The sequence below is a fragment of the Oncorhynchus tshawytscha genome, unplaced genomic scaffold (assembly GCF_018296145.1).
Source record: "Oncorhynchus tshawytscha isolate Ot180627B unplaced genomic scaffold, Otsh_v2.0 Un_contig_2931_pilon_pilon, whole genome shotgun sequence".
NCBI lineage: Eukaryota > Metazoa > Chordata > Actinopteri > Salmoniformes > Salmonidae > Oncorhynchus > Oncorhynchus tshawytscha.
The window spans coordinates 43,834-71,234 of record NW_024609558.1 but is presented as its reverse complement, the minus strand read 5'-3'; the positions used below and the strand labels follow the sequence as shown (position 1 = coordinate 71,234).

The following is a 27,401-nucleotide window of genomic DNA, read 5'->3' as shown; positions in this document are numbered from 1 at the left end:
TGATTATATTTTTTTTATGTCCTCATTGCCCTCTCTCCCTAATCTGACAGTTTCAGTCAGTAGTGGCCAACAAGTCTGTCAACTATTATACAGTGAGTGAAGGCAAACATTGCGAGGAATAGGTGCAGCTGCTGCTAGTACTATGACCTTAACTCGAAGTATCCTATTTCCTGAAATACCACACTCACAAAATACTCTGTGCATATACAGTATCAATGTCATCTACTCCAAATGGACTCGTGGATTTCCTAAAGTGTAGCGACCTGATACACCTCTCACAAAACTGTTCAGTCAGTTCAGTCCAAACCTCATCCACCCCACCCAGAAATGTTTCAGGTCCCAGTCTCTCCTCAGCCTCTCCTCAGTCTACCCCAGCCTCGCCTCAGCCTACCCCAGCCTCTCCTCAGCCAACCCCAGTCCCTCTAAAGGACCATGGTCACTCCCTCTTTCTCTCTCTCTCCCTCCCTTAGTTTCTCTCCCTCCTTTAGTTTATCTTTCTCTCTCTCTCTCTCCCTCCCTTAGTTTCTCTCTCTCTCTCTCTCTTTCTCTCTCTTTCTCTCTCTCTCTTTTATTGCCCTCCCTTGATGTTGAACAGGATGTCTCTATGGAGACGGGGATAAACAGATGATAACAAATTCTCAGCAGCCTTTAAAGCTCATTTGAGTGTTGAGGGTTGGCGTTTGAGGTGAGGCAAGGAGAGGCAGTGCAGGACAGCGAGAGAGGCAGAAGGGACTTGACATTAGCAAGAGGTAAGAGCTGCTGCAGTTTAGTGTTGCTTTCTAGCTCTGGGGGATCTGGGGCTCCTGCAGATCTGGGGGCTCTGAGGCTCGGGGGGCTCTGAGGCTCAGGGGGATCTGGGGTTCTGAGGGATCTAGGTGATCTGGGGCTCCTGCAGATCTGGGGGCTCTGAGGGATATAGGTGATCTGGGGCTCCTGCAGATCTGGGGGCTCTGAGGGATCTAGGTGATCTGGGGGCTCTGAGGCACGGGGGGATCTGGGGGCTCAGGGATCTGGGGGCTCTGAGGCTCCGGGGCTCTGAGGCTCAGGGGGATCTAGGGGCTCGGGGGCTCTGGGAGATCTGGGGCCTCGGGGGCTCTGGGAGATCTGGGGGCTCGGGGGGCTCTGAGGGCTCTGGGAGATCTGGGGCTCTGCTACTGCTACTGTTACTACTTGCTGGGTAAGTGGGTAACTGTACTGTAGGCTGTAGATTACCTGTGTGTGTGTGTCTCTCTCTCTCTCTCTCTCTCTCTCTGTATGCTAGATCCCTGTAGGCTATATGCACAACAATCCTAACATTAGCAATGTATTATCAACACAGCTGGGTTTTTTTTTTACTGCTCAACAATGCCGTTCCTGTTACAATCCTCCCTTCATCTGCGACTCTTAGCGAATGGGTGGAGTGGCTTGTTGTGTTGCTAAGATACCATGTTATGTTCCTGTGCCGTTGCTTTGGTGCGACACATTCATTAATATCAACATAACAAATAGAGAATAAATTGATATTAGTGAAATATCAAACATGGTCTAATTTCTGACCTGCTGATTTTGTCATTGTAATGTATTACTGTACCGTGTTGTATATTATTATTTTTGTATTTTTATTTTTTGGGGGGGTGATTGTAACTGTAATTGAGGTGACTCTAGGGTGACTCTAGGGTGACTTTAGGGTGACTCTAGGGTGACTCTAGGGTGACTTTAGGGTGACTCTAGGGTGACTTTAGGGTGACTTTAGGGTGACTCTAGGGTAACTCTAGGGTGACTTTAGGGTGACTTTAGGGTGACTCTAGGGTGACTCTAGGGTGACTTTAGGGTGACTCTAGGGTGACTCTAGGGTTTGTACAGTGGTTCCTGAATGATTAGTGAATCCCTGTGTCTGGTGAGCTTGGCTGTGTGAATAACAACAACAACACACGTGTGTATATTACTCACGGCTCCCCTCCTAACATAATATACACCAGGTCACTGTTCTTTCCCTCCTAACATAATATACACCAGGTCACTAATATCTCACTGTTCTCTCCCTCCTAACATAATATACACCAGGTCACTGTTCTCTCCCCTCCTAACATAATATACACCAGGTCACTGTTCTCTACCCTCCTAACATAATATACACCAGGTCACTGTTCTCTCCCCACCAGGTCACTGTTCTAACATAATATACCCAGGTCACTGTTCTCTACCCTCCTAACATAATATACACCAGGTCACTGTTCTCTCCCTCCTAACATAATATACACCAGGTCACTGTTCTTTACCCTCCTAACATAATATACACCAGGTCACTGTTCTCTCCCCTCCTAACATAATATACACCAGGTCACTGTTCTCTCCCCTCCTAACATAATATACACCAGGTCACTGTTCTCCCTCCTAACCCTCCACTAACATAATATACACCAGGTCACTGTTCTCTACCCTCCTAACATAATATACACCAGGTCACTGTTCTTTCCCTCCTAACATAATATACACCAGGTCACTGTTCTCTCCCCTCCATAACATAATATACACCAGGTCACTGTTCTTTCACCCCTCCTAACATAATATACACCAGGTCACTAACATAATATACACCAGGTCACTGTTCTCTCCCTCCTAACATAATATACACCAGGTCACTGTTCTTTACCCTCCTAACATAATATACACCAGGTCACTGTTCTCTCCCCTCCTAACATAATATACACCAGGTCACTGTTCTCTACCCTCCTAACATAATATACACCAGGTCACTGTTCTCTCCCCTCCTAACATAATATACACCAGGTCACTGTTCTTTACCCTCCTAACATAATATACACCAGGTCACTGTTCTCTCCCCTCCTAACATAATATACACCAGGTCACTGTTCTCTCCCCTCCTAACATAATATACACCAGGTCACCCTCCTAACATAATATACACCAGGTCACTGTTCTCCCCTCCTAACATAATATACACCAGGTCACTGTTCTCTCCCCTCCTAACATAATATACACCAGGTCACTGTTCTCTCCCTCCTAACATAATATACACCAGGTCACTGTTCTCTCCCCTCCTAACATAATATACACCAGGTCACTGTTCTCTCCCCTCCTAACATAATATACACCAGGTCACTGTTCTCTCCCCTCCTAACATAATATACACCAGGTCACTGTTCTCTCCCCTCCTAACATAATATACACCAGGTCACTGTTCTTTACCCTCCTAACATAATATACACCAGGTCACTGTTCTCTCCCCTCCTAACATAATATACACCAGGTCACTGTTCTCTCCCCTCCTAACATAATATACACCAGGTCACTGTTCTCTCCCTCCTAACATAATATACACCAGGTCACTGTTCTCTACCCTCCTAACATAATATACACCAGGTCACTGTTCTTTACCCTCCTAACATAATATACACCAGGTCACTGTTCTCTCCCCTCCTAACATAATCACTACCCTCCTAACATAATATACACCAGGTCACTGTTCTTTCCTAACATAATATACACCAGGTCACTAACATAATATACACCAGGTCACTGTTCTTTAACCCTCCTAACATAATATACACCAGGTCACTGTTCTCTCCCTCCTAACATAATATACACCAGGTCACTGTTCTCTCCCCTCCTAACATAATATACACCAGGTCACTGTTCTCTCCCCTCCTAACATAATATACACCAGGTCACTGTTCTCTCCCCTCCTAACATAATATACACCAGGTCACTGTTCTCTACCCTCCTAACATAATATACACCAGGTCACTGTTCTCTCCCCTCCTAACATAATATACACCAGGTCACTGTTCTTTACCCTCCTAACATAATATACACCAGGTCACTGTTCTTTACCCTCCTAACATAATATACACCAGGTCACTGTTCTCTCCCTCCTAACATAATATACACCAGGTCACTGTTCTCTCCCCTCCTAACATAATATACACCAGGTCACTGTTCTCTCCCCTCCTAACATAATATACACCAGGTCACTGTTCTTTAACCCTCCTAACATAATATACACCAGGTCACTGTTCTCTCCCCTCCTAACATAATATACACCAGGTCACTGTTCTTTCCCCTCCTAACATAATATACACCAGGTCACTGTTCTTTCCTCTCTGGGCAAATCTTTCAGTTCTTTCCTCTCTGGGCAAATCTTTCAGTCGAGTCGATGGGACAAGAACTTGACGACATACTGTAAGTTTAGAGCAAAACAAAATGGTTGACGTTGTAGAATCAGATTCGAAAATTATACTTTTGGACAATTTTGCTCAAGTCAAGCGAACACTATTTAGAACATTCCCAGTAATATGCTTTGGATAAAAATGTTCAGTTAACTAAAAATGTATTATCTGCATCGTAATTTGAATATTTTTGCTGTCCAAATCAAATTTTATTTGTCACATGCGCCGAATAATACAACAGGTGTAGACCTTGTCGTGAAATGCTGACTACAACAAGTGTAGACCTTGTTGTGAAATGCTAACTTAGGAGAACTTAACCAACAGTGCAGAGTTTTAAAAAGTAAGTAACAAAAAATGTGGGATCACTAAAGAAAAAACTGTAACACCATAAAATAACAATGTGGAGGCTATATACAGGGTATTACGGTACAGAGTCAATGTGGAGGCTATATACAGGGTAGTCAGAGTCAATGTGGAGGCTATATACAGGGTATTACGGTACAGAGTCAATGTGGAGGCTATATACAGGGTATTACAGTACAGAGTCAATGTGGAGGCAGAGTCAATGTGGAGGCTAAACAGGGTACAGGAGTCAATTGGAGGCTATATACAGGTACAGAGTCAATGTGGAGGCTATATACAGGGTATTACAGTACAGAGTCAATGTGGAGGCTATATACAGGTTATTACGGTACGGAGGCTATATACAGGGTATTACGGTAGAGTCAATGCAAATGAGAACTTGTTCTCAATGTGGAGGCTAGCCTACCTCAATGTGGAGGCTATATACAGGTTAAATAAAGAGTCAATGAAATTTAAAAGAGTCAATGTGGAGGCTATATACAGGGTATTACGGTACAGAGTCAATGTGGAGACTATATACAGGGGTACCAGGACAGAGTCAATGTGGAGGCTATATACAGGGTATTACGGTACAGAGTCAATGTGGAGACTATATACAGGGGGTACCGGTTCAATGTGGAGACTATATACAGGGGGTACCGGTAGAGTCAATGTGGAGGTTATATACAGGGTGTTACGGTACAGAGTCAATGTGGAGGCTATATACAGGGTGGTACAGAGTCAATGTGGAGACTATATACAGGGGGTACCGGTACAGAGTCAATGTGGAGGTTATATACAGGGTGTTACGGTACAGAGTCAATGTGGAGGCTATATACAGGGTATTACGGTACAGAGTCAATGTGGAGGCTATATACAGGGTATTACAGTACAGAGTCAATGTGGAGGTTATACACAGGGGGTACTGGTACAGAGTCAATGTGGAGGCTATATACAGGGTGTTACGGTACAGAGTCAATGTCCTTACTGTAAATCACTGTAGATGAGCAGACTCACAATCCTTACTGTAAATCACTTTGGATGGAAGAACTCACTGTCCTTACTGTAAATCCCTTTAGATGAACAAACTCACTATCCTTACTGTAAATCACTTTAGATGAGCAGACTCACTGTCCTTACTGTAAATCACTTTAGATGAGAAATCACTTTGGGATGAACAGACTCACTCCTTACTGTAAATCACTTTAGATGAGCAGACTCACTGTTCTTACTGTAAATCACTTTGGATGAAAGAACTCCTTACTGTCCTTTGGGATGAAAGAACTGTCCTAAATCACTTTGGATGACCAGACTCACTATCCTTACTAAAAATCACTTTAGATGAGCAGACCTTACTGCTATTCTTACTGTAAATCACTTTGGATGAACAGACTCACTGTTCTTACTGTAAATCACTTTGGGATGAAATAACTCAAATCTGTCCTTACTGTAAATCACTTTGGGATGAAAGACTCACTGTCCTTACTGTAAATCACTTTGGGATGAAATAACTCACTGTCCCTACTGTAAATCACTTTGGATGAAATAACACTGTCCTGTGTAAATCACTTTGGGATGAACTCACTGTTACTGTAAATCACTTTGGGATGAAATAATTCACTGCCCTTACTGTAAATCACTTTGGGATGAAAGCACCTGTATTGGATATATCTGTCAGTGGCCATATAACCCGTTGTTATTATATTACCGCGTGTCATATTAGGATGCTGCTACTGTAGAATTATACACGTGTCCATTTCCAACAGCCCTGCAGACAGGCGTTATACGCTGAGGGAGTGTGAACGCCAGAACCAACAGAACCAACCAGACCCAGTTCAGACATCTTTAGCAGAACACGGACAGCCAAGCAGAACATAAACAGAATAAATACACACGGCATCACAAATGACACCCTTTCCCCCTATGTAGTGCACTACTGGCAGCAGGGTCTGTTGCTGTCCACACTACCACTAACACAATGCTTGGCTCGTGTCTGGTGCTCAGACTGTGGTCAATACATAGAATACCTGCAGCGAGACAACCAGACTAGACCGGACTGCACCACAGATTGATATTGTGTGTGTGCGTGTGTGTGTGTGTGTGTCTGCGTGTGTGTGGGTGTCTGCGTGTGCGCGCATGCGCATGTGTGCGTGTGTGTGCGCGGGTGAGTGTGGTGTGTGTGCGTGCGGGTGTGTGTGTGTGCACGGGTGTGTGTGTCTGCGTGTGTGTGTGTGTCTGCGTGTGTGTGTGTGTGTGCGTGCGTGTGTGTGTGCGCTGGTGTGTGTGTCTGTGTGTGCGTGTGTGTGTGTGTGTGTGTGTGACCAGACTGCACCACAGACATAGATGTAAACCTGCTATGACATATACTGTACACTAAAAGTATGTGGACACCCCTTCAAATTAGTGGATTCGTGTCTATTTCAGCCTCACCCGTTGCTGTCAGGTGGATAAAATCAAGCACACAGCCCAAGCAGTCTCCATAGACAACTCAGTTCAGCAAGTTTCTGCCCTGCTAGAGCTGCCTCCGGGCAACTGTAAGTGCTGTTATTGTGAAGTGGCAACGTCTAGGAGCGGCTCGGCCGCGAAGTGGTAGGCCACAGAACGGGATCGGCGGGTGCTGAAGTGCGGTTGTCCCCGGTTACAACACTCCACTACCGAGTTCCAAACTGCCTCTGGAAGTAAACGTCAGCACAATAACTGTTCGTCGGGAGCCTCATGAAATGGTTTTCACAAGCCGAAGATCACCAAATCCGCAACGCCAAGCGTCGGCTGGAGGGGTTGTAAAGCTCACTGCCATTGGACTCTGGAGCAGTGGAAATGTGTTCTCTGGAGTGATGAATCACGATTCACCATCTGGCAGTCTGACAGACTAATCTGGGTTTGTCAGATGCCAGGAGAACGCTACCTGCCCCTAAGCATAGTGCCAACTGTAAAGTTTGGTGGAGGAAGAATACTGGTCTGGGGCTGTTTTTCATGGTTCGGGCCCCTTAGTTCCAATTGAAGGTAAATCTTAACGCAACAACATAAAATGACATTCTAGACAATTCTGTGCTTCCAACTTTGTGGCAACAGTTTGGGGCCCTTTCCTGTTTCAGCATGACAATGCCCCCGTGCACAAACCAAGGTCCATAGAGAAGTTGTTTTTTGGGATCGGTGTGGAACTTGACTGGCCTGCACAGAGCCCTGACCTCAACCCCATCGAACACCTTTGGGATGAATTGGAACGCCGACTGCGAGCCAGACCTAATTGCCCAACATCAGTGCCCGACCTCACTAATGCTCTTGTGGCTGAATGGAAGCAAGTCCCCTCAGCAATGTTCCAACATCGAGTAGACAGCCTTCCCAGAAGAGTGGAGGCTGTTACAGCTATGATTCTGGAATGAGATGTTGGATGAGCAGGTGTCCATATACTTTTGGTCATGTAGTGTATCTACAAAACTACCAGGTACTTAATATTAGTAGCAGAGAAATACTGCCATTTCAGTTCCTTACATTAGTAGCAGAGTAATACTGCCATTTCAGTTCATTACATTAGTAGCAGAGAAATACTGCCATTTCAGTTCCTCACCATGTACTTTACATTAGTAGCAGAGTAATACTGCCATTTCAGTTCATCACCATGTACTTTACATTAGTAGCAGAGTAATACTGCCATTTCAGTTCATCACCATGTACTTTACATTAGTAGCAGAGTAATACTGCCATTTCAGTTCATTACATTAGTAGCAGAGAAATACTGCCATTTCAGTTCATTACATTAGTAGCAGAGAAATACTGCCATTTCAGTTCATTACATTAGTAGCAGAGTAATACTGCCATTTCAGTTCATTACATTAGTAGCAGAGAAATACTGCCATTTCAGTTCATTACATTAGTAGCAGAGTAATACTGCCATTTCAGTTCATTACATTAGTAGCAGAGAAATACTGCCATTTCAGTACCTCACCGTGTACTTTACATTAGTAGCAGAGTAATACTGCCATTTCAGTTCATTACATTAGTAGCAGAGAAATACTGCCATTTCAGTTCCTCACCATGTACTTTACATTAGTAGCAGAGTAATACTGCCCATTTCAGTTCCTCACCATGTACTTTACATTAGTAGCAGAGAAATACTGCCATTTCAGTTCCTCACCATGTACTTTACATTCCTCACCGTGTACTTTACATTAGTAGCAGAGTAATACTGCCATTTCAGTTCCTCACCGTGTACTTTACATTAGTAGCAGAGTAATACTGCCATTTCAGTTCATTACATTAGTAGCAGAGTAATACTGCCATTTCAGTTCATCACCATGTACTTTACATTAGTAGCAGAGTAATACTGCCATTTCAGTTCATTACATTAGTAGCAGAGTAATACTGCCATTTCAGTTCATCACCATGTACTTTACATTAGTAGCAGAGTAATACTGCCATTTCAGTTCATTACATTAGTAGCAGAGAAATACTGCCATTTCAGTTCCTCACCGTGTACTTTACATTAGTAGCAGAGTAATACTGCCATTTCAGTTCATTACATTAGTAGCAGAGAAATACTGCCATTTCAGTTCATTACATTAGTAGCAGAGAAATACTGCCATTTCAGTTCATTACATTAGTAGCAGAGAAATACTGCCATTTCAGTTCATTACATTAGTAGCAGAGAAATACTGCCATTTCAGTTCATTACATTAGTAGCAGAGAAATACTGCCATTTCAGTTCATTACATTAGTAGCAGAGAAATACTGCCATTTCAGTTCCTCACCGTGTGGATGGAATGAAGAGTCTAGAGATTTTACAGTACCGTGATGCTAATTCAGTTCATCATTGAATGATTTATTTATTCAACCTTTATTTAACCAGGCAAGTCAGTTAAGAACAAATTCTTATTTTCAATGACGGCCCTCGGAACAGTGGGTTAACTGCCTGTTCAGGGGCAGAACGACAGATTTTTTTTTACCTTGTCAGCTCGGGGATTCGATCTAACAACCTTTACGGTTACCGGCCCAACGCAATAACCACTAGGCTACCTGTCGCCCCAATTGAATGGGATTTGAATGAAATGTGAAATTGACCACCTAAAACCTTGTGATGCATTGTAGCCAACAGTACCTGGAGTGACGCAGTCCTTAGGTCACAGAGGTGTCTCTAGTTCCCCATAGGGACTGAGTCTAACGGACCAGCTGGTTCTTCACAACGGAGAGGTTCTCTAAACGTTAGGATCGCTGGGGACTTGTCCTCTGTGCCAGACAGAAGAGCAGGGGTGGAATCTGGGTGCCGCATCCCAACTGGTTCCCTATTGCCTGTATAGTGCAGTACCTTTTTGACCAGGACCCTATGGTAGTGCACTATACAGTACAGGGAATAAGGGGCCATTTGGGACATACTGTCTCTCTCTCAATGTGTTCTTTCTACTCTCTGGCTGTAGGATGCATGCTCTGTCAGACAGACAGAGCATAGTCTGTCTGTCTGTCTGTCTGTCTGTCTGTCTGTCTGTCTGTCTGTCTGTCTGTCCCGAGCTGCAGGATGCAATGCTGTCTGTCTGTCTGTCTGTCTGTCTGTCTGTCTGTCTGTCTGTCTGTCTGTCTGTCTGTCTGTCTGTCTGTCTGTCTGTCTGTCTGTCTGTCTGTCTGTCTGTCTGTCTGTCTGTCCCGAGCTGCAGGATGCAATGCTGTCTGTCTGTCTGTCTGTCTGTAGGATGCAATGTGTCTGTCTGTCTGTCTGTCTGTGTCTGTCTGTCTGCAGGTCTGTCTGTCTGTCTGTCTGTCTGTCTGTCTGTCTGTCTGTCTGTCTGTCTGTCTGTCAATGTCTGTCTGTCATGTCTGTCTGTAGGATGCAATGATGTCTGCATGTCTGTCTGCATGTCTGTCTGCATGTCTGTCTGCATGCCTGCCTGCCTGTCCTGGCCTGAGCTGTCTGTGTTCCCCCCACACACACACACACAGCCTAGCGGTTAAGACCGGTTGGGCAAGTAACCGAAAGGTCACTGGTTCAAATCCCAGAGCCGACTAGGTGAAGAATCTGCCAATGTGCCCATGAGCAAGGCACTTAACTCCAACAGCTCCTGTAAATCCCTCTGGGTCTGGTAAAAACACCGGCCCTTTACCATGCTACTCGCTTGCTGTCCTTTGCTAGCTTGATCCTGCGGTTTGTAATATGTGATTTGATCTGTATGTATTGTGATTGCTGCTAAACGAATGGCCTCGTGGAGGAAGTGTTCTAGAGTGGAAGCATCTGGTAGAGAGAGCTGACTTCTCTCCAAGCCCACCCACTGTTTCAGCTACACCTCCTCATCTAGTCCCTGCAGACTGGCTGTTCACTCTAAACCACATCCACTATCAAATATCAACTTCACTAGTCCCATAACAACTGGCAGAGCACTACATAACTACAGAGCACTACATAACTACAGAGAACTACATAACTACAGAGCACTACATAACTACAGAGCACTACATAACTACAGAGCACTACATAACTACAGAGAACTACAGAGCACTACATAACTACAGAGCACTACATAACTACAGAGCACTACATAACTACAGAGCACTACATAACTACAGAGCACTACATAACTGACAGAGCACTACATAACTACAGAGCACTACATAACTACAGAGCACTACACAGAGCACTACATAACTACAGAGCACTACAGAGCACTACATAACTACAGAGCACTACAGAGCACTACATAACTACAGAGCACTAACAGAGCACTACATAACTACAGAGCACTACATAACTACAGAGCACTACAGAGCACTACATAACTACAGAGCACTACATAACTACAGAGCACTACATAACTACAGAGCACTACACAGAGCACTACATAACTACAGAGCACTACATAACTACAGAGAACTACATAACTACAGAGCACTACATAACTGCAGAGCACTACATAACTACAGAGAACTACACTACATAACTACAGAGCACTACATAACTACAGAGCACTACATAACTACAGAGAACTACAGAGCACTACAGAGCACTACATAACTACAGAGCACTACAGAGCACTACATAACTACAGAGCACTACATAACTACAGAGCACTACATAACTACAGAGCACTACATAACTACAGAGCACTACATAACTACAGAGAACTACATAACTACAGAGCACTACATAACTACAGAGAACTACACTACATAACTACAGAGCACTACATAACTACAGAGCACTACATAACTACAGAGCACTACATAACTACAGAGCACTACATAACTACAGAGCACTACATAACTACAGAGCACTACATAACTACAGAGAACTACACTACATAACTACAGAGCACTACATAACTACAGAGCACTACATAACTACAGAGCACTACATAACTACAGAGAACTACATAACTACAGAGCACTACATAACTACAGAGCACTACATAACTACAGAGCACTACATAACTACAGAGCACTACATAACTACAGAGCACTACATAACTACAGAGCACTACAGAGCACTACATAACTACAGAGCACTACATAACTACAGAGCACTACATAACTACAGAGCACTACATAACTACAGAGCACTACATAACTACAGAGAACTACATAACTACAGAGCACTACATAACTACAGAGCACTACATAACTACAGAGAACTACACTACATAACTACAGAGCACTACATAACTACAGAGCACTACATAACTACAGAGCACTACATAACTACAGAGCACTCCATAACTACAGAGCACTACATAACTACAGAGAACTACATAACTACAGAGCACTACATAACTACAGAGAACTACATAACTACAGAGCACTACATAACTACAGAGCACTACATAACTACAGAGCACTACATAACTACAGAGAACTACATAACTACAGAGCACTACATAACTACAGAGCACTACATAACTACAGAGAACTACATAACTACAGAGCACTACATAACTACAGAGAACTACATAACTACAGAGAACTACATAACTACAGAGCACTACATAACTACAGAGCACTACATAACTACAGAGCACTACATAACTACAGAGCACTACATAACTACAGAGCACTACATAACTACAGAGAACTACTAACATAACTACAGAGCACTACATAACTACAGAGCACTACATAACTACAGAGCACTACATAACTACAGAGCACTACATAACTACAGAGCACTACATAACTACAGAGCACTACATAACTACAGAGCACTACATAACTACAGAGCACTACATAACTACAGAGCACTACATAACTACAGAGCACTACATAACTACAGAGCACTACATAACTACAGAGCACTACATAACTACAGAGCACTACATAACTACAGAGCACTACATAACTACAGAGCACTACATAACTACAGAGCACTACATAACTACAGAGCACTACATAACTACAGAGCACTACATAACTACAGAGCACTACATAACTACAGAGCACTACATAACTACAGAGCACTACATAACTACAGAGCACTACAGAGCACTACATAACTACAGAGCACTACATAACTACAGAGCACTACAGAGCACTACATAACTACAGAGCACTACATAACTACAGAGCACTACATAACTACAGAGCACTACAGAGCACTACATAACTACAGAGCACTACATAACTACAGAGCACTACATAACTACAGAGCACTACATAACTACAGAGCACTACATAACTACAGAGCACTACATAACTACAGAGCACTACATAACTACAGAGCACTACAGAGCACTACATAACTACAGAGCACTACAGAGCACTACATAACTACAGAGCACAGAGCACTACATAACTACAGAGCACTACATAACTACAGAGCACTACATAACTACAGAGCACTACATAACTACAGAGCACTACATAACTACAGAGCACTAACAGAGCACTACATAACTACAGAGCACTACAGAGCACTACATAACTACAGAGCACTACAGAGCACTACATAACTACAGAGCACTAGAGCATAACTACTACAGAGCACTAACTACAGAGCACTACATAACTACAGAGCACTACATAACTACAGAGCACTACATAACTACAGAGCACTACAGAGCACTACAGAGCACTACATAACTACAGAGCACTACATAACTACAGAGAACTACATAACTACAGAGCACTACATAACTGCAGAGCACTACATAACTACAGAGAACTACACTACATAACTACAGAGCACTACATAACTACAGAGCACTACATAACTACAGAGAACTACAGAGCACTACAGAGCACTACATAACTACAGAGCACTACAGAGCACTACATAACTACAGAGCACTACATAACTACAGAGCACTACATAACTACAGAGCACTACATAACTACAGAGCACTACATAACTACAGAGCACTACATAACTACAGAGCACTACATAACTACAGAGAACTACACAGAGCACTACATAACTACAGAGCACTACATAACTACACTACATAACTACAGAGCACTACATAACTACAGAGCACTACATAACTACAGAGAACTACATAACTACAGAGAACTACATAACTACAGAGCACTACATAACTACAGAGCACTACATAACTACAGAGCACTACATAACTACAGAGCACTACATAACTACAGAGCACTACATAACTACAGAGCACTACATAACTACAGAGCAGAGCACTACATAACTACAGAGCACTACATAACTACAGAGCACTACATAACTACAGAGCACTACATAACTACAGAGCACTACATAACTACAGAGAACTACATAACTACAGAGCACTACATAACTACAGAGCACTACATAACAGAGCACTACATAACTACAGAGAACTACACTACATAACTACAGAGCACTACATAACTACAGAGCACTACATAACTACAGAGCACTCCATAACTACAGAGCACTACATAACTACAGAGAACTACATAACTACAGAGCACTACATAACTACAGAGAACTACATAACTACAGAGCACTACATAACTACAGAGCACTACATAACTACAGAGCACTACATAACTACAGAGAACTACATAACTACAGAGCACCACATAACTACAGAGCACTACATAACTACAGAGACTACATAACTACAGAGCACTACATAACTACAGAGACTACATAACTACAGAGAACTACATAACTACAGAGCACTACATAACTACAGAGAACTACATAACTACAGAGCACTACATAACTACAGAGCACTACATAACTACAGAGAACTACATAACTACAGAGCACTACATAACTACAGAGCACTACATAACTACAGAGAACTACATAACTACAGAGCACTACATAACTACAGAGAACTACATAACTCCAGAGCACTACATAACTACAGAGCACTACATAACTACAGAGCACTACATAACTACAGAGAACTACATAACTACAGAGCACTACATAACTACAGAGCACTACATAACTACAGAGAACTACATAACTACAGAGCACTACATAACTACAGAGCACTACATAACTACAGAGCACTACATAACTACAGAGCACTACATAACTACAGAGCACTACATAACTACAGAGCACTACATAACTACAGAGCTACTAACATAACTACAGAGCACTACATAACTACAGAGCACTACATAACTACAGAGCACTACATAACTACAGAGCACTACATAACTACAGAGCACTACATAACTACAGAGCACTACATAACTACAGAGCACTACTACAGAGAACTAACTACAGAGCACTACATAACTACAGAGCACTACAGAGCACTACATATCTACAGAGCACTACATAACTACAGAGCACTACATAACAGAGCACTACATAACTACAGAGCACTACATAACTACAGAGCACTACATAACTACAGAGCACTACAGAGCACTACATAACTACAGAGCACTACATAACTACAGAGCACTACATAACTACAGAGCACTACAGAGCACTACATAACTACAGAGCACTACAGAGCACTACATAACTACAGAGCACTACAGAGCACTACATAACTACAGAGCACTACATAACTACAGAGCACTACATAACTACAGAGCACTACATAACTACAGAGCACTACAGAGCACTAACAGAGCACTACATAACTGCAGAGCACTACATAACTACAGAGCACTACATAACTACAGAGCACTACATAACTACAGAGCACTACATAACTACAGAGCACTACATGACTACAGAGCACTACATAACTACAGAGAACTACATAACTACAGAGCACTACATAACTACAGAGCACTACATAACTACAGAGAACTACATAACTACAGAGCACTACATAACTACAGAGCACTACATAACTACAGAGAACTACACTACATAACTACAGAGCACTACATAACTACAGAGCACTACATAACTACAGAGCACTACATAACTACAGAGAACTACACTACATAACTACAGAGCACTACATAACTACAGAGCACTACATAACTACAGAGCACTACATAACTACAGAGCACTACATAACTACAGAGCACTACATAACTACAGAGCACTACATAACTACAGAGCACTACATAACTACAGAGCACTACATAACTACAGAGCACTACATAACTACAGAGCACTACATAACTACAGAGAACTACATAACTACAGAGCACTACATAACTACAGAGCACTACATAACTACAGAGCACTAACAGAGCACTACATAACTACAGAGAACTACATAACTACAGAGCACTACATAACTACAGAGCACTACATAACTACAGAGCACTACATAACTACAGAGCACTACATAACTACAGAGCACTACAGAGCACTACATAACTACAGAGCACTACATAACTACAGAGCACTACAGAGCACTACATAACTACAGAGCACTACATAACTACAGAGCACTACAGAGCACTACATAACTACAGAGCACTACAGAGCACTACAGAGCACTAATAACTACAGAGCACTACAGAGCACTACATAACTACAGAGCACTACATAACTACAGAGAACTACACTACATAACTACAGAGAACTACAGAGCACTACATAACTACAGAGCACTACATAACTACAGAGCACTACATAACTACAGAGCACTACAGAGCACTACATAACTACAGAGCACTACAGAGCACTACATAACTACAGAGCACTACAGAGCACTACATAACTACAGAGCACTACATAACTACAGAGCACTACATAACTACAGAGAACTACAGAGCACTACATAACTACAGAGCACTACATAACTACAGAGAACTACATAACTACAGAGCACTACATAACTACAGAGCACTACAGAGCACTACATAACTACAGAGCACTACATAACTACAGAGAACTACATAACTACAGAGCACTACATAACTACAGAGCACTACAGAGCACTACATAACTACAGAGCACTACATAACTACAGAGCACTACATAACTACAGAGAACTACACTACATAACTACAGAGAACTACAGAGCACTACATAACTACAGAGCACTACATAACTACAGAGAACTACAGAGCACTACACAACTACAGAGCACTAGAGAGAGAGAGAGAGAGAGAGAGAGAGAGAGAGAGAGAGAGAGAGAGCTGAACACGGATTCTTATTCATTAGCTGTGTTAACGATGTGAACCGTCAAGACTGGAGTTCTAGGACTGTGAAGGGCAGCTGGGTGGGTTCTGTAGACACATGATGTTCTCTCCTGGGTGGGTTCTGTAGACACATGCTGTTCTCTCCTGGGTGGGTTCTGGGATGTTCTCTCCTGGAGGGGTTCTGTAGACACATGATGTTCTCTCCTGGAGGGGTTCTGTAGACACATGATGTTCTCTCCTGGGGGGTTCTGTTAGACACATGATGTTCTCTCCTGGGTGGGTTCTGTTAGACACATGATGTTCTCTCCTGGAGGGGTTCTGGGTTTCTGGGATGTTCTCTCCTGGAGGGTTCTGTTAGACACATGATGTTCTCTCCTGGGGGGGTTCTGTTAGACACATGATGTTCTCTCCTGGGTGGGTTCTGTTAGACACATGATGTTCTCTCCTGGAGGGGTTCTGTTAGACACATGATGTTCTCTCCTGGGTGGGTGCTGTAGACACATGCTGTTCTCTCCTCTCTTCCCTCTCTTCTTCTCTCCTCTCTCCTCTCCTCTCTTCGCTCCCCCTTCTCCTCCTCCTCTTCCCTCCTTTCTCCCCTCCACCTTCTCATCCTCCTCTTCTCTCCTCTCCTCCCTCCTCTCTTCTCCTCATCCTCTTCTCTCCTCCTCTTCCCTCCTCTCTCCTCTCCTCTCTTTCCTCCCCCTTCCTCCTCTTCCCTCCTTTCTCCCCTCCACCTTCTCATCCTCCTCTTCTCTCCTCTCCTCCCTCCTCTCTTCTCCTCATCCTCTTCTCTCCTCCTCTTCCCTCCTCTCCTCTCCTCTCTCTTCCTCCCCCTCTCCTCCTCCTCTTCTCCTCTCCTCTCTCCACCTTCTCATCCTCCTCTTCTCTCCTCTCTTCTCCTCCTCCTCTCCTTCTCTCCTCCTCTTCTCTCCTCCTCTTCCCTCCTCTCTCTCTCTCTCTCTCTCCTCCTCTCTCCCTCCTCCCTCCTCCTCCCTCCTCTCCTCTTCCTCTTCCTCCCCCTTCTCTCCTCCTCTTCCCTCCTCTCTTCCCTCCTCTCTCTCTCCTCTCCCTCCCTCTCTCCATCTTCTCATCCTCCTCTTCCCTCTTCCCTCCTCTCTCCTCTCTCTCTCTCCTCCTCTTCCCTCCTCCTCTCCTCTTCTGCTCTCTTTTAAAAAAAGGAATCCTTTCAACAGATTGTGTGAACCCAGATCCCTGAAGGGGAAGGTCTGAGAGGTCAAATAGAGTCGAGTTAGAGGACATGTGATATTCATTTTAAAGTCCCGAGGGTTCATCTGGAGCATGAGACAGACACTATTAGTAGTACAAAACTAACACAATAAATCAGTCAACTTTGACACGTTCTTTAGTCGTTGACAAGGTATTTACCACGGGATCAAGTATGCATGTCATATACCATTCAAATCCATTATAGAAAGTCTAAAAGCTGTTCCAATACTCATACTAACCCCACTAACCATACTATCAGTGAGGTGAATTGAGTATATAGTGGGCTCATTGGTCATAGTATGGATATAGTTTATATGCCAAAAAGTTCCCGGATGTCGTACTAAATTCGCCAAAATACGAAGTGTACATGCAGTGGACACTATATCCGTGCTTTTAAGGACCCATAATGCAATTCTTCAGAAAATGTGTGTATGCTTCACTACGTTTTCAGATTTTAGAAAATGGCGGAAAATATACAGCCGAGGAGAGAGGAGACAAATTCATTGCTTTAACTAATTATGACAAATGTTTTTTTAGTTTTTTTTAATTGAGCAATGCAATAAAGTAATAACTTTTAAAATAAGTTTTGTACCACGTTATGATGGCTGACAACTTATTATCTACGCTGTCCTTGCGAACTGCATAGCATTACAGCAGTATGTACCGGTATGTTAGCTAGTTACCTAACGTTAATTGGCTACTAATAGATCAAACTTGCCAGGCAGTATATTAACGATCTGCTGATCTAATTACCCAACGTGTATTGACTTGGTGATTCACATCATTCTTAGCTAAGTGGTATATAGTCGTTGTGCGTTTCAATAAGTTTTGGCCGTTGTCATTAAACATCAGCAAAATAAAAAAAAAAGAAGATAAAATTGTTTGCCAGGAACACAATTACAGTCACCAAGTCTCTGGATAACATGAACACAGGCTGAGCAGCTCTGCTAGGGAGAGTATCATGGTCAGAGTGAGGTGTTTGGAAGTCGCTAGACAGTCAATTACCAACTACAACCGCCAGTGTAGCTAAGAACAAGAAATGATGACCGATATCAAGAGATGCTGTGGGAGACGTCCAAGATTTCAGACCACATTTTTATCCTGCAAGATTACTGTTTTCCACTATCAATAAAATGTGTGAAAGCTAGCCAACGTTAGCCAGTTAGCTTGGTTGCTTTACTGCCGTTGAACCCTACTCCCAGAGCAGGTTGCTTTACTGCCGTTGAACCCTACTCCCAGAGCAGGTTGCTTTACTGCCGTTGAACCCTACTCCCAGAGCAGGTTGCTTTACTGCCGTTGAACCCTACTCCCAGAGCAGGTTGCTTTACTGCCGTTGAACCCTACTCCCAGAGCAGGTTGCTTTACTGCCGTTGAACCCTACTCCCAGAGCAGGTTGCTTTACTGCCGTTGAACCCTACTCCCAGAGCAGGTTGCTTTACTGCCGTTGAACCCTACTCCCAGAGCAGGTTGCTTTACTGCCGTTGAACCCTACTCCCAGAGCAGGTTGCTTTACTGCCGTTGAACCCTACTCCCAGAGCAGGTTGCTTTACTGCCGTTGAACCCTACTCCCAGAGCAGGTTGCTTTACTGCCGTTGAACCCTACTCCCAGAGCAGGTTGCTTTACTGCCGTTGAACCCTACTCCCAGAGCAGGTTGCTTTACTGCCGTTGAACCCTACTCCCAGAGCAGGTTGCTTTACTGCCGTTGAACCCTACTCCCAGAGCAGGTTGCTTTACTGCCGTTGAACCCTACTCCCAGAGCAGGTTGCTTTACTGCCGTTGAACCCTACTCCCAGAGCAGGTTGCTTTACTGCCGTTGAACCCTACTCCCAGAGCAGGTTGCTTTACTGCCGTTGAACCCTACTCCCAGAGCAGGTTGCTTTACTGCCGTTGAACCCTACTCCCAGAGCAGGTTGCTTTACTGCCGTTGAACCCTACTCCCAGAGCAGGTTGCTTTACTGCCGTTGAACCCTACTCCCAGAGCAGGTTGCTTTACTGCCGTTGAACCCTACTCCCAGAGCAGGTTGCTTTACTGCCGTTGAACCCTACTCCCAGAGCAGGTTGCTTTACTGCCGTTGAACCCTACTCCCAGAGCAGGTTGCTTTACTGCCGTTGAACCCTACTCCCAGAGCAGGTTGCTTTACTGCCGTTGAACCCTACTCCCAGAGCAGGTTGCTTTACTGCCGTTGAACCCTACTCCCAGAGCAGGTTGCTTTACTGCCGTTGAACCCTACTCCCAGAGCAGGTTGCTTTACTGCCGTTGAACCCTACTCCCAGAGCAGGTTGCTTTACTGCCGTTGAACCCTACTCCCAGAGCAGGTTGCTTTACTGCCGTTGAACCCTACTCCCAGAGCAGGTTGCTTTACTGCCGTTGAACCCTACTCCCAGAGCAGGTTGCTTTACTGCCGTTGAACCCTACTCCCAGAGCAGGTTGCTTTACTGCCGTTGAACCCTACTCCCAGAGCAGGTTGCTTTACTGCCGTTGAACCCTACTCCCAGAGCAGGTTGCTTTACTGCCGTTGAACCCTACTCCCAGAGCAGGTTGCTTTACTGCCGTTGAACCCTACTCCCAGAGCAGGTTGCTTTACTGCCGTTGAACCCTACTCCCAGAGCAGGTTGCTTTACTGCCGTTGAACCCTACTCCCAGAGCAGGTTGCTTTACTGCCGTTGAACCCTACTCCCAGAGCAGGTTGCTTTACTGCCGTTGAACCCTACTCCCAGAGCAGGTTGCTTTACTGCCGTTGAACCCTACTCCCAGAGCAGGTTGCTTTACTGCCGTTGAACCCTACTCCCAGAGCAGGTTGCTTTAACCCTGCCGAGCAGGTTGAACCCTACTCCCAGAGCAGGTTGCTTTACTGCCGTTGAACCCTACTCCCAGAGCAGGTTGCTTTACTGCCGTTGAACCCTACTCCCAGAGCAGGTTGCTTTACTGCCGTTGAACCCTACTCCCAGAGCAGGTTGCTTTACTGCCGTTGAACCCTACTCCCAGAGCAGGTTGCTTTACTGCCGTTGAACCCTACTCCCAGAGCAGGTTGCCCTACTGTCCATTGAACCCTACTCCCAGAGCAGGTTCAACTGTGGAACCCTAAATGAAGGTTTTTACTGCCGTGAACACCCCGGAATGAATTTACGAACGCACCCCGGAATGAATTTACGAACGCACCCCGGAATGAATTCGAACGCACCCCGGAATGAATTTACTGAACGCACCCCGGAATGAATTTACGAACGCACCCCCGAATGAATTTACTGAACGCACCCCGGAATGAATTTACGAACGCACCCCCGGAATGAATTTACGCACCCCGGAATGAATTTACGAACGCACCCGGAATGAATTTACGAACACACCCCGGAATGAATTTACTGAACGCACCCCCCGAATGAATTTACTACGAACGCACCCCCCCGGAATGAATTTACGAACACACCCCGAATGAATTCTGACACACCCGGAATGAATTTACGAACAACCCCGGAATGAATTTACGAACACACCCGGAATGAATTTACGAACACACCCCGGAATGAATTTAATGAATTCTGAACACACCCCGGAATGAATTTACGAACACACCCCGGAATGAATTTACGAACACACCCCGGAATGAATTTACGAACACACCCCGGAATGAATTTACGAACACACCCCGGAATGAATTTACGAACCCCGGAATGAATTTACAACACACCCGGAATGAATTTACGAACACACCCCGGAATGAATTTACTGAACACACCCCGGAATGAATTTACGAACACACCCCGGAATGAATTCACGACACACCCTGACACCCCGAATGAACACACCCCGGAATGAATTTACGAACACACCCGAATGAATTTACGAACACACCCGGAATGAATTTACGAACACACCCCGGAATGAATTTACGAACACACCCCGGAATGAATTTACGAACTGACACCCCGAATGAATTTACACACCCCGGAATGAATTTACAACACACCCCGGAATGAATTTACTGAACACACCCGGAATGAATTTACGAACACACCCCGGAATGAATTTACGAACACACCCCGGAATGAATTTACTAACACACCCCGAACACACCACCGGAATGAATTTACGAACACACCCCGGAATGAATTTACGAACACACCCCCGAAGTAACACCCCGAATGAATTTACAACACACCCGGAATGAATTTACGAACACACCCCGGAATGAATTTACTGAAGTATTCTGACACCCGGAATGAATTTACGAACACACCCCGAATGAATGAACACACCCCGGAATGAATTACGAACGCACCCCGGAATGAATTTACGAACGCACACCCCGGAATGAATTTACGAACGCACCCCGGAATGAATTTACGAACACACCCCGGAATGAATTTACGAACACACCCCGGAATGAATTTACGAACACACCCCGAAATGAATTTACGAACACACCCCGGAATGAATTTACGAACACACCCCGGAATGAATTTACGAACACACCCCGGAATGAATTTACGAACACACCCCAGAAATTGTAAAACGTCTAGCTGATCATTTGTTATGCTAACAAGCTAGCGAGACGTTGCATAGCAACAGCATCAGCTTCCGGTTGGACAGGCGAAGCTCTATAATTTTTTTTACATTTTTAAGTACGCTCAACTGAAACAATACCGTTAGGTTTACAGTATACTAAAGTGAACTAATAGTACATAGTATATACTCATTAAGTATGTAGTATACAGTATGTGAGTATGGGTATTAGAACACAGCAGTGAACTAATAGTATATAGTATATACTCATTAAGTATGTAGTATACAGTATGTTAGTATGGGTATTAGAACACAGCAGTGAACTAATAGTATATAGTATATACTCATTAAGTATGTAGTATACAGTATGTGAGTATGGGTATTAGAACACAGCAGTGAACTAATAGTATATAGTATATACTCATTAAGTATGTAGTATACAGTATGTGAGTATGGGTATTTGAACACAGCGATGAGTCTTGTTGTCTTATTTTGTAGATATTCTTCAAGATGGCGGAGAGCACAGATCTGGAGCAGCTGATGAACTCCTTTAAGAAGTTCGCGATCCACGGAGACACCAAGGCTACCGGGAAGGAGATGAACGGGAAGAACTGGGCTAAACTGTGTAAGGACTGCAAGATCATCGACGGGAAGAATGTCACCGGCACTGACGTGGATATCGTCTTCACGAAAGTCAAGTGAGTTTTAATAGCGACCAACTACAACATAATTATCAATGTAATAATTATGTAATGTAATATTATCAATGTAATAATGTAATCTAACCCTAACCCTAACCCTAACCCTAACCCTATTACGATGATGATGATTATTATTTATGGGCCAATTGCAACCAACATTAGCCGCTAGATTATCCTCAACTGATCTCTCTTAAATCATGGGCGAGTTTGTTTTGTATGGCCCAGTGCCCCGGTTTGGTGGAGTTTGCTCATTTTTAGACCATTCCATTGGTCCTTAAGGGTAATCTCCACCCACCCGGGGCACTGGGCCATATAAAATGAACTTGTCCATGGTTTAAGAGAGATCAGCTGGCGATAAAATAGTGGCCAATGTTGGTTGCAATTGGCCCATTATTATTATTATTATATACTTATACTAGTACTGATAATACTTGAGTAAATTCAGAACAGTGTTGGGGAACGGCTTTTGTTTTCTGACAGTAGTAGATTATAAATCCACTTCAGAACAGTGTTGGGGAACGGCTTTTGTTTTCTGACAGTAGTAGATTATAAATCCACTTCAGAACAGTGTTGGGGAACGGCTGTTGTTTTCTGACAGTAGTAGATTATAAATCCACTTCAGAACAGTGTTGGGGAACGGCTGTTGTTTTCTGACAGTAGTAGATTATAAATCCACTTCAGAACAGTGTTGGGGAACGGCTGTTGTTTTCTGACAGTAGTAGATTATAAATCCACTTCAGAACAGTGTTGTGGAACCGTTGCAGAGCGAAGACGTCCCGGGTGATCACCTACGAGGAATTCCAGAGAGCCCTGGAGGAGCTGGCCCCTAAGAGGTTTAAAGGTCAGAGCAAAGAGGAGGCCCTAACGTCTGTCTACAAGCTGATAGAGGGCAAGGAGCCCACCAACATAGGAGTCACGGTATGACAGATACACTACTACTACTGCATACTACTGCTACTAGTATACTACTACTACTACTAATATACTACTACTACTACTACTACCACTACTATACTACTACTACTACTACTGCATACTACTACTACTAGTATACTACTATACTACTACTACTAATATACTACTACTACTACTACTACTACTAATATACTACTACTACTACTACTACTACCACTACTATACTACTACTACTACTACTGTATACTACTACTAGTATACTAGTATACTACTACCACTACTAATATACTACTACTACTACTACTACTACTACTACTACTATTATACTACTACTACTACTACTACTACTACTACTAATATACTACTACTACTACTACTACTAATATACTACTACTACTACTATACTACTAATATACTACTACAAATACACTACCACTACTAATATACTACTACTACTACACTACTACTACTACTACTGCACTACTACTAATATACTACTAATATACTACTACTACACTACTACTACACTACAACTACTACTACTACTACTATAATATACTACTACAAATACACTACTACCACTACTAATATACTACTACAAATACACCGCTACTACTAAAATACTACTACTACTACTACTACTACTGGTTCTACTAATGCTACTACTGCTATTATACTACTACTACTACTACTACTGCTATACCACTACTACTACTGGTACTAATATTACTACTACACTACTACTACTGGTACTACTATTACTAATACTACTACTACTACTACTACTACTATGCTACTACTACTAATGGTAATACTATTACTACTACTACTACTGCTACTACTACTACAACTACTACTTCTACTACTATACTATACTACTACTGCTGCTGCTACTACTACTACTACTACTATACCACTACTACTACTGGTACTACTATTACTACTACTGCTACTACACTACTACTACTAATATACCACTACTACTATTACTATGCTACTACTACTACTACTACTATACTGCTACTGCTGCAACTATTGTTACTAATACTACTATACTACTACCACTACTACTACTACTACTGCTACTATACTACTACTACTACTATACAACTACTACTACTGGTACTAATACTACTACTACTACTACTACTATGCTACTACTACTAATGGTACTACTATTACTATTACTAATACTACTATACTATACTACTACTGCTGCTACTACTACTACTACTACTACTACTACTACTACTGCTACTATACTACTACTACTACTATACAACTACTACTACTGGTACTAATATTACTACTACTACTACTACTACTACTACTACTACTACTACTATGCTACTACTACTAATGGTACTACTATTACTATTACTACTATTACTAATACTACTATACTATACTACTACTACTACTACTACTGCTGCTACTACTACTACAACTACTACTACTACTATACAACTACTACTACTGGTACTAATATTACTACTACTACTACTACTACTACTACTACTATGCTACTACTACTAATGGTACTACTATTACTATTACTACTATTACTAATACTACTATACTATACTATACTACTACTGCTGCTACTACTACTACAACTACTACTACTACAACTACTACTACTACTGCAACTAATCAACTTTAATTATTGAGATGTTATCCAGCTAAATAAACACTGTCTTGTTCTAAAACCCAGCTTCAAGTGTGTGGTAAGATTATGTACATAAATGAATATGGGGATAAGGCCTGGCAAAGTAGTCTGCTGTCACTTGAGGGTAGATAGGACAGTTGTGGAGGAGGACGGTACGGTGTGTTTATCACGCCGTTCTGAAGTCAAGGAGGTTGTTTAGACGTGCCTGAGTGAATATAGTGAATGTACTCAGCTCTCCAAACCATCTCAGTGCTCTGGCTCGCTCTGAGCCAACTCACATTCATGACATCATATCCATTATAAGAGATTGGCTTCATCAGTGAGGTGTGTCTGTGTGTCGTGTCTGTGTGTGAGTGTGTGTGTCTGTGTGTCGTGTGTGTGTCTGTGTATGTGTGTGTCTCTGTGTCGTGTGTGTGTGTGTGTGTGTGTGTGTGTGTGTGTGTGTGTGTGTTAGTGTTACCTAAGGTTATTTTTTTCTCCAAACACAATTATTTGTTAACACTGGCTGGCTGCTGGCTGGCTGAGAATTTAACCTGAGTTCAACCTCTTTATCTAAGAGTGGCTGTTGGTTTTTTGACTTAAGAAATTATAATTGAGTTAAAGTAATCCCTTCTTTAAGATTCTACCTATCCACCTCCTGCTGTTTCCTGCTGTGTATAACATTCAGATTCTAGGGACCTTCAGAACCAAGGGACCTTCTTTAGGGAGCGGTTCTACCTATCCACCTCCTGCTGTTTCCTGCTGTGTATAACATTCAGATTCTAGGGACCTTCAGAACTGTTGTGATCCCAACGCTGGAGGACAGCGGGAACTTCCTCAGTTTGTCAAGAGAACCTACAGTAGCAGTTTACCATTAAAAAACAAAACTGTATTGGTTTAGCTCACCAACATGACAACATGGTTTCTGTTACTGTCGCCCCCACAGAAAATGGCGAAGACAGCCGCAGTGGACAGACTGACGGACACCACCAAGTACACAGGCTCCCACAAAGAACGCTTTGACGAGAGCGGGAAGGGGAGGGGTAAGGGTGGGCGGGAGGAGCTGGTGGAGGAAACAGGATACGTCGGCTCCTACAAGAACGCCGGAACCTACGAGGAGAAAACCAAGGCTAAGTAGACCACCGGGCCAGGCGGTGTGGTCAACAGGTCCAGTAGACCACCGGGCCAGGCGGTGTGGTCAACAGGTCCAGTAGACCACCGGGCCAGGCGGTGTGGTCAACAGGTCCAGTAGACCACCGGGCCAGGCGGTGTGGTCAACAGGTCCAGTAGACCACCGGGCCAGGCGGTGTGGTCAACAGGTCCAGTAGACCACCGGGCCAGGCGGGGTGGTCAACAGGCCCAGTAGACCACCGGGCCAGGCGGGGTGGTCAACAGG

General features: G+C 43.4%; 1 protein-coding gene across 5 annotated transcripts; it reads left to right on the top strand.

Annotated features, from left to right (window-relative positions):
* The first annotated feature begins 599 nt into the window (after positions 1-599).
* On the top strand, positions 600-27,401 carry LOC112240175 (tubulin polymerization-promoting protein family member 3). Of its 5 annotated transcripts, none has more exons than XM_042315923.1 (5): positions 600-749; positions 23,240-23,439; positions 24,183-24,360; positions 26,952-27,156; positions 27,195-27,401. In XM_042315923.1, exons 2-4 carry the CDS (start codon positions 23,252-23,254, stop codon positions 27,141-27,143), a joined length of 558 nt encoding a protein of 185 aa, XP_042171857.1. In that variant the 5' UTR covers positions 600-749; positions 23,240-23,251; the 3' UTR covers positions 27,144-27,156; positions 27,195-27,401. The 5 variants fall into 5 exon arrangements, with proteins under 5 accessions (XP_042171857.1, XP_042171858.1, XP_042171859.1 ...); XM_042315924.1 differs by having other exon boundaries at positions 26,952-27,164; positions 27,203-27,401; XM_042315925.1 differs by having other exon boundaries at positions 24,207-24,360; positions 26,952-27,401.